General features: G+C 39.8%; 1 protein-coding gene across 1 annotated transcript; it reads right to left on the bottom strand.

The window, feature by feature from the left end:
* Positions 1 to 7,651: 7,651 nt before the first annotated feature.
* On the bottom strand, positions 7,652 to 9,096 carry LOC115362533 (uncharacterized). The gene is made up of 4 exons (XM_030056495.1): positions 9,054 to 9,096; positions 8,724 to 8,963; positions 8,518 to 8,607; positions 7,652 to 7,911 (listed from the first exon to the last, which is right to left on the bottom strand). Exons 1-4 carry the CDS (start codon positions 9,094 to 9,096, stop codon positions 7,652 to 7,654), a joined length of 633 nt encoding a protein of 210 aa, XP_029912355.1.
* Positions 9,097 to 9,583: the final 487 nt, after the last annotated feature.

Genomic DNA, 9,583 nt, shown 5'->3' with positions numbered 1-9,583 from the left:
AGTGCATTGTGACTTGTTAAGGATTGGAACCTCAAAGTTTAAAATCAGCCCGATGATTTCAGCATTTGAAGTTCCTTTTTCTATCAAAAGCCAATTATGATGGAATCCATGTCATTTGTATAGTTCCCATCAGAATGAGCTCATCCTTTGTTTTGTATTCAATGATATGATACAGTTGGTTATGTTGATGATTTTAATTTTCATGTACATTGTCTGTCCAACAGTTCTTCATCTTTTTGAGTATTACTGAACCTATAAATGTGATTGAACATGTTACCCGCCCTACATTTAACCATGGTCACAGCATTGTTCTCATTTTCACAATTAAATCTAAACAACCCTAGTGCAGATTATATTATGGTGTCCGATCATTAATGTGATACAGTGTTTCATAATGCAGTCATCACCCAACTTATGCACATAGTTTATACTCCCCTCTTTAATTATAGCTAGACTTTCATCCCTGTGCAGCTCAACTCTGCAACTCTTGACTTTGTAACTTTGACTTTGTAAACTTATCTAAGGACTTGTGGCTATTGCAACATCACGACTCATCACACCTTAAAACGTTTGAAGGTTTTTGTGTTTTGCCTTCCAGTTTTGCATCAATGTTTGAACTTTTTTTTTAATGGGAACTGGTGTGACTTTTCAAATTGAGTTTTGTTTTAAATAATTTCTCCACCTTTTGAAAAAAAAAAAAAAGCTACATATAAAAAGCTGATTGTGGAGGATATGCATTTTCAGCTGAGGGAACATTGCATAAGTAAGCTTCTTGGCCCTATGCAGCTTATAGGTTCATTATTGCTGACACCATCCCATTTGTTTACATGCTAATAGCACAACTTCTTTTTGTGAGCCTGTGCTCGTCAAACAAGTTGCAAACCACCAGCAAACCACCAGCATAACACTGATAAAGCGCAAATGTGGTTGATTTCAGGATTTCATTAATTCACTACTTTTAAAAATGTTTTTTTAATACATGAAGTCATTCATGAAGTGTCATTTTTTAACAGCAAAACTCCTCAGATTTGGTAAACTATATAACTCCAGTGTACAGTTCATGGCCATTATCTGACAAATGATATAGGCTACAGTGGTCCCTCGTTAATCGCGGGAGTTACGTTCTAAAAATAACCCGCAATAGGCGAAATCCACGAAGTAGTCAGCTTTATTTTTTGTTATTATTATTATTATTATTATTATTATTATTATTTACAATAATTATAGATGTTTTAAGGCTGTAAAACCCCTCACTACACACTTTAGGCAAGCTGAACGCATTCTGTACTGTACAGGAGACACGGCACGGAGGAGATTGATTGACAATGGTCTACAGTCCCTTAGCCAATCAGGACGCAGAACACAATGCGCTGTAAAAAAAAAAAAAAAAAAAAAAAAAAAGCATGCAAAATTGCACAAAAAAAAAAAAAAAAAAAAATCTGCGAAACTGCGAGGCCGCGAAAGGTGAACCGCGTTATAGCGAGGGACAACTGTACTGTATAAACACAGTTATTTCATACCTGAGATGTACAAGAGCAAAGTCATGAACACACATCCGGCTGCTGCCAACAACATGGCTGTTGTCGTCCTTCCAGAGAGGTGCCTGAATAACAGTAATTGTAGCGACCTGATCACAAATACGAAATCTTATTCCAAAAAAAAAAAAAAAAAAAAAGCATTTGCTTATTGAATTACAAATCAACAACGCTGAAGGATCAGAATGTCGAGCAGTTCTGCCTGTGGACAAAGTGAGAGTGTTTGACAAATACTGTGCAATTCTAACGTCAAACATGTACTTCCTTCCTTTAACACATTCCTATTCTTGGTAACCCAGGGCCACTTACAGCATGCAGCATTTGAACCATGCAGCGCTGAAAGCATCATCAAGCATACAAGTTAAGCACACAGAACCACAGAGTGCAAGCACAATGCCACCAGTAATTACCATAACACATTGCAACTTTCCTCCAAGTTACAAAGAAAGTAAGCACGTAAAGCTTTATTGACATAGCAGTTTTTAAAACATACAGTCAAAAACAAATACACAAATACGCACAGATCTATGGAGAGGCTTGCCTGTAAAAATGAGTCTTAAGAAACAAAACCCTCATGTAACCTTATGCATAATACCAGCAACAGCAATGATGATGACATTCATCACAGTAATACTGTGATGAATGTGTAATAAAACCTGATAGGAACTGGAAAAAAAACAAAAAAACAAAAAGTGGATCAGTGCATCCTTAAATGTTCCCACAAATAGTCATCAGGGGCCAGGCAGGACCCTCTTGTATTCCTGCATTTTGCACAAAGGTCCAGTCCCATGCCAGATTACCTCAGATGCAAATACAAGCCAATAGTTCTGATGGTGGCGCTATAGCAAGCCTCTAAATTTCAAAACTTTGAAAATTTATAATAAATCAACCATATGTGCTACAGCTTTGCAACTTTCACCAAAATGTAGCCCCAATACCGAAGAAACCTTTGTACCCTTTACAATTAAAATCTGTTTTTCACTTACGGAGCAAATCAATCATTGTTAAAAACAAATGACCAACATCTCCATGCTGTCTAGATGCAAGATGTGTATTTTCAGATTTTTGTCTTGATGAATGGTTTTTTTTTTTTTTATAACAGTGGTTTGAAATCTGCCTTTCCATGCATAGGCGGCTGCTATCATGTGACTGGCTTAGTCAAATTGTGAAGCCTCAAATAAGTAGACACTTGCCAATTAGCTCAATGTGATAGAAGATGGCACTTGGCCTCAGAGATCTTGAGTTCAAGCCTTAGCTTGATTTATTTATTGTTGCAGCTGTACTTCCTATAATAAGCTAGAAGACGTTTTAAACAGAGCACTGTGTTGTCACTTGCTAATTAGCTCAGTGAGGTACAGCATTGTCCTTCATGCCAGAAATTGTGAGTTCAAATCTCAGCTGATGCAAAATGCACATTAGAATGGCATCTTCCAATTCTATACTTGTTGCTTAGAATTGCCTAAAATCGCCCGGCCCTGACCATTACTGCACAGCAGCTACGCTTTTTATAATATTCTGCTGCTGCGGCTAACAAAATCATCACCATTCATCAACTGATAATTGGCTGTGGAAAGTAAACATTTCCTCCGGGGACTATTTAACTTTGGTGGAGGGACCGTTTCACTCCGTCCAACTTCATGTCATCAGAACACCACAGTGCCGCTGCTTTTAGGAAAACTAATGTGGACGACTTTATTACAGTGATGGAATTCTGGTGTGAAGAAAGTTTAAGTCTCTGAAAGTTCGTTTTCATATCATAGTGGAATGAATGGAAACCAATGACTGGAATAAAGGGAGGAAAAATGATGTTGGACTTCTAAAATATGACTAATTACTTAGGGAAAAGATTAGCAGAAACAGGAAGTATTTACATTTTATAGACATTAGGGCTAAACATGCAGAAGCACTGGTATGACCAAAAACTATTTGGTCAAAAAGAAAACGCACAAGCGTTTTTTTTTTTTTTTTTTTGGGCTATGGAGGTCACATCATGAACTGTACATTGCATGAACTGTACATTGCACTGACTGGACTTTACACACTGTCCTCCTGCTCTGCTGGCTCTCCCTGTGCTGCAGTGGCAGGGCTCATGGCCATGGCTAAGTTCTCATATTGAGAGTCCGTGGGCTGTGAAGAGGAAACAGACAAGGTGAGGGAGGGAGATGCTCGCTCTCTCTTTGTCTTTGTAACACACACATATACACACAGCACTTTCCAGACCAGAATTTAGACCCACCTGTCCAGTCTGTACATGCTTGTTAGGCTCAGTGGTTGCAGTTTTCTTCCTCCTGCATTGAATATGTGCACATTGCATAATTAAACAAATTAGTGAAGCACAGAAAGTAGGATTACAGTGATAGAAATGGTGGATTTTCAAATCTTACCACATCCACCAGCAGCAGACAGAGACAGCAACCAGGCCCAGACATACAAGAGCCAGTGTGACTGCACTCATGATGGAGAATGTTACTAAGAACCGAAAAAAATGGATGTGAGAAATGCTTCACCAGTGCGACATACTGTGTTAAAAAAATATTTAAATCAAATAGAAGCTGTACAATAGAGGCTGTAGCAACTACTTTATCTCCCAACTGTACCGTCTACTATTCTGAGAGCTGAAGCCAGTGACTGTGTGTGTGTGCTCTGATGGTTTCACTGGGTCTTTATTTTGTTTGTACCACGTCTGAGTGTTTCCTGGTGGTCCACTGTTCCACCAGAGACTCTCCACCCTTGAATGGGTCTTTGAATGTTTTTGTACATTATTAGAGAATAAAGCTGATATTCATTTGATCAAAGTTAAATTGTGTAGTCTAAATGCTGCAATATAAGGGCTTTTCACACCTGTAGTCTGTTTGCTGTGGAATCAGTGGAATAATTGATATTTTGTTGCATTGTACATTTGATTTGGTTTGATTTGACAATGCAAACATTTCAAATGACCAAAATGTTTCACCAAAGTTTGCACTGGATTCAAACTTGGTTCACTTGGATGATATCCAGATATTTAACCCATCTGCCACACCACCTACTTAGTTATGCATATTGTCCAAATGGAGTAAGGAATACATAAAAATTGGAAAAGTATTTCACTTCAATTGCTGAAAAAAAAAAAAAAAAAGTGATTTTAACACTTAAACACAGCTTAGCTAATCTTGAAAGAGAAACTAACCAAGAAGTGAAAAGTCAGGTTCATGGTCTTTGGTGGCAGGTGATGTCAGCAGTTGCTCTACTCAGGAGTAGAGCTCAGGTTTAAGCCTTGTATTCTTGGCCAGTCACACTGTCCAAGAATACAGATAACAAGAATACAGATAACTTTGGCAAAACTTTTTGATTTCCTCTGCTGTCCAGCAGGGTGTGCCCAAAGTGGATAAAGACTTAGGCTATCTTTAGTGTCATTGATGTTATTGTCATTATTGGTAGCAAACAAACTCCCTTGAGCCATTTGGCTTTGCTGTCTTTCACCACCATAACATCCTATAAAGCAGCAGTGTCATTAGATGAGTAAGAGCAATGCTCACCTTTGACAGTGAGAGTCTCCTCAGGGGACTTGATGTCTCTGTGGGTGCTGACAGCACAGGAGTAGTTCCCTGCATGCTGCCTGCTGACTGGGTCTAGAAGCAGCTGTTTGTGGTGGCTCTCTGGTGGGCTCAGAGCTCGACTGTTGTGGTACCAAATGAAGCTGCTGCTGTCAGCCAGAGGGCAGCTGGTGCTGCAGGTCAGAGTTACTCTCTGGCCCTCTGCCACCTCTGCAGAAGGAGTCACCTGAACTCTCAGGTCTGAAAGAGGGTTAGAATGGTCAGTGTGAAAAGTCGTATCAACTTGAGTTCAAGATGTTCATGTGTCTACTGGCAAAACTGGCTTGCAGCCATGCAGTCAGCACAACACGTAATCACAATATTTCTAAAGACAATATAGCAGATTCAGGTCAGGAAAGTCTGGAAAAGCATGGACAAGGAATTTGATCAAATAGAGGTCTTGGAAAGTTTGATAACTGGACAACAGCTGCATAGACATGAGCATGGATCACCAGAGTGAATGATCTATCAGAGGTGTTTACTGTATATTCTCATCACTTATCAGGTTCCTTTACTGTAGATGTAAAAACAAATATTTCTTATTGTGAACAATATCTTCACTCATAGAGTAAAGGTTTAGTTGACAGTCACATTTTCCAGCCGCTATTAGTATGCCTCATAGTACTGAATGCTAACCAGTACTATGTATTTATGACATGAAATAAAATTGTCAAAGAAGTTGTTACGATTTCAGTGCACCTATAACTATCATTAGTGTGCATCCTAATAGTCCTCCAATATTTGAAGAATTATTTTGCAGATAATCTTTAAAATAATTCAATCCAATTCAGTTTTATTTGTAAAGCATCAAATCATAACAGACGCTGTCTCAAGAGGCCCAACAGATTTTTGCTCATCCAGTGAACTAAATCTCCCTCATAAGCAAGCACATGGCGACCAGTCTGTGGTTACCTGAACCAACCGTCATGAGGCAACTTCAACTCTCCACATACAGAGCGATCCACATCTTCTGTGCTGGGATCTTCTTGAATGTAAACTTTCTGACAGCTGCTAGTCTGTGGTGCTGGAGAAACATGCTCAGGTTTTTTGTGGAACAACAAAAAAGACGAATTACCTGTCACAGTTAAAGTCACTCCAGGACGACCAGAAAACAGCAGCTGTGTGGAATCTCCTGGGAACCTGAAGGTGTATTCTGCTGAGTCACTTTTTGTCACGTTTTTGATCATTAAGGTGAGGGAGTTGATACTTTCATGATACGCCATACGAGATATGTTTTGGATCTCATGTTCAACATAACCCTTCGTCACAATAAAGAAAACTTGTGGCTTGGGCATGTGAGCAGTGGGATACGAGTATTGACTGGAGATGCTCACTGTAGAGCCCTGCAGAGCACAGACTCTCCTGCTGACATAATTCACACTCCAGCAGCTCTCGCCCTCAGCACCTGAAATACAGATTGAAGACTAAAAATGAAAACACTTGAAGAAGATTTTCACATTTTACTATACATGATATGATATTAGAAGATATGATATTAATGCTGAAATATCAGAGACTCTTTGTCTGACAGCAGGTACCCAGGGTAGGCACTACTCATCTGACAGATATCATTCATCTTTTCATCAAGATTCATGTTTGAATGTCACTGTGAGACCTTTATCAATTGTTTTTAATCACTTGGTCTAGATGTGTGTTTTTACATTTTGTGTGTTTTTATCATTTTATGCTTAATTCATAGATTTTATCTTGATTTTATGATTGCATGTTTTTTTTTTTTTAACTTTGAATGGGTTATTGTTTTATATTGGTTTTACTGGTTTTAATGAATTGTTTTCAGAGGATCAAGTGAACTCATACAGCTGAGACTGATTAAGTGACACATCCCTTGATACGCGACTTTAAGTAAAGGAAAGTGAACCAAGCTAATCGACCTGTGTGTGTGTGTGTGTGTGTGTGTGTGTGCTGCCATTTTTGAGAGATCTGAGTGCAGTTACTTTCTGTCTCCTGCAGCGGCTGCCTGAGGGAAGGACACCGCAAGCCGAGTTCCAGGGCCGGAGCCATGACGCGACGGACCCAGGAGCCCACTGCATTATCTGGCCCCCCCTTAACACTTGGGTAGCTCATTATTTTTGGAATTGGTGGACTGTTACCGCCCCCCTTGGACTTTGGACACTTATTTGTGGATTGTAACCTTTTTTGTATATAATTCATTGTGCTGTTTTAGTCATTTTATCTTGGACTCTTAGTATTTTAAACCTCAATTTTATGTCATTCATTGCACTGTTTTAGTCATTTTACCTTGTTATTTTAGTAGCTTTATTAAATTATTTAAACTACTTGGCATTTTGTCGTTCTTAACAGTGGAAATTACTTGTACTGCTGGTATAAAAAAGAACCTCACACTCTTGTGTGACACTCTGAATGACTGTAATGAAGTATCATCTTATTTACATAATGCAATGCTCAGTAATACTATTCATTTGTGATGAGGGAAAGAAGTGTGTAATTGATATAATGTTTGATATTATTCAGTTTATACTATGCATTGTTCCTCTCTAGCAGACTCATGAAACAAATGTTTCACACCATCAGATCTACAGAACCAGTTGCTTCATACTCACACACTGCAGGAGAGCGGAGATCCTCATGGCCTTTTACAGCACAGGAGAAGCTGTCAGTAGAGGACTTTGAAGTGGGGTACTGGTGAGTATACTGTGGTGTTCTTCCGTTTATGAACCAGGTGCACCCAGGTGCTCTGTTGTCAGTTTGAGCACAACGCGTGCTGCAGTTTGCTCTGACAGTGCCTCCTCTGGTAACAGGATCCAACTGAACATATAGTTCTGTTGAGACATGATTATTACACTGTTCATCAGTTACTGAAGGGTATGGCTAATTATGGATTAGATATATTGTTCAATGTGGGATAGTAAAAACATCCTCAATATACAGAAGATGTAGTATTAATGCCTCTGTCTCAGTAATAAAAAGCAAAATATTTTACTGTTGCTGCTCTGGAAAGAAGGGGCCTATACGTCACCATGTTGGTGAGTCAGCCACCATAAATTTTGGTGATGATGTTACCTGCTGGATGAAACCTGTCCATGTCAATGACTCCATGGCCCTCCCTGTAGCACCACCACCAGGCAATTATTAATCTTTAACCCTAATGTCTCAAAAACTTGTTTATCATTTGGTTACAACATTGATGTTGTTTAGAGGATGATATTTGTCATCTTTGGTGGCCAGGAGCTTTCCTGTATCACCACCAGCAGGCCCATTGGGGCAGCTGTGTTAGAAATAACATGGAGGTATGGCAGCGAGCTTGAAAGAGGAGACAGGTTCTATTCATGTTGTTGCACTTGCTACTGGTTGCCAGTAGAGGATGATAAAAGTTCTAGATTACTTCATGAAAAAACAGGATTGATAAAGGCTAGTAGAGCTCCAACCTCTGGGATATGTGATGGAACAGGGCTGTTCAGAGGAACACATCCTCCCTTTAGTGTAGCTCACACTGAAGCAGGTTGAGGTGACAGAATCTGGATTCAAAGAAATGGCATGCGGTCTTATTGATGGAATTCAGTGCAGTAATTAGTCAGAACCTTTATTATTAAATACTTAATGGATAAGGACCCAATTAGCTGTCACCACTCACCCACTGAGACCTCGGGGGCTCTGAGCTGCTCGTAGCCTTTGACAGCACAGGAGTATGTGGCTGCCTCCTCACTGCTGACCAGGTGTTGGTACCAGGGAGACCAGTCCTGGTAGACAAACTCTCCATTCTTGTACCAGATGTAGGTTGGAGTGTTTCCAGTCAGAGGACAGCTGGTGCTACACATCAGAGTTACTCTCTGATCCTCTGTTGCAGGGACTGGAATCACCTTTGCCTGGAGGTCTGGAAGGATGATACAGAAAATTACTTCATATACAATCCATACTGATATTATTGTTAAAGTAATAAAACACTCACAACAAACCATGGTACCTGTAACTTGGAGGACAGTTTCAGTGGAAGGAATTCTGACCATTTTTTCTGTGTTCTCATTGGTGTCTCTGCAGCTGTATGTATTTGCATCACTCTCTCTTAGATCACTGATTCTCAGAGTGGAGTTACTCTCTGTAGACTTATTGTATGTTACACGATGTCCGTCTACAGAAACTTCACTATAAAGAAAAGCAGAGCCCCCCCAGGCTACAGTGAACCATGTCTTGGCTGAAGTGGGATGTGCAGCTAAACAGGGCAGATCCACTGATGAGCCCTTCAAGGCACAGATGGTCTTTGTTTGTCCAAGAAATCCTGAAACAGAGAAAGTTCCATTTTTAGAAGATCTGGACTCATTTCTGTTTTTCAGTTTCATTTTCAGTAATCACTGATTGACAGTATACTGTACATTAGATGAACTCATCAGGTTCATTGCCTCTCCGGGAACCATCACCTTATTGTGGTGTAGAGGTTTGTGTGTCCCTATGACCCTGGGGGCTGTGTTGTCTGGACGTAGCTCCTGGTAGGGTCTC

The sequence above is a fragment of the Myripristis murdjan genome, chromosome 1, assembly GCF_902150065.1.
Source record: "Myripristis murdjan chromosome 1, fMyrMur1.1, whole genome shotgun sequence".
In the NCBI taxonomy this organism is placed as follows: domain Eukaryota; kingdom Metazoa; phylum Chordata; class Actinopteri; order Holocentriformes; family Holocentridae; genus Myripristis; species Myripristis murdjan.
The sequence above is the reverse complement of the archived record's forward strand: the minus strand, read 5'-3'. Positions and strand labels throughout refer to the sequence as shown.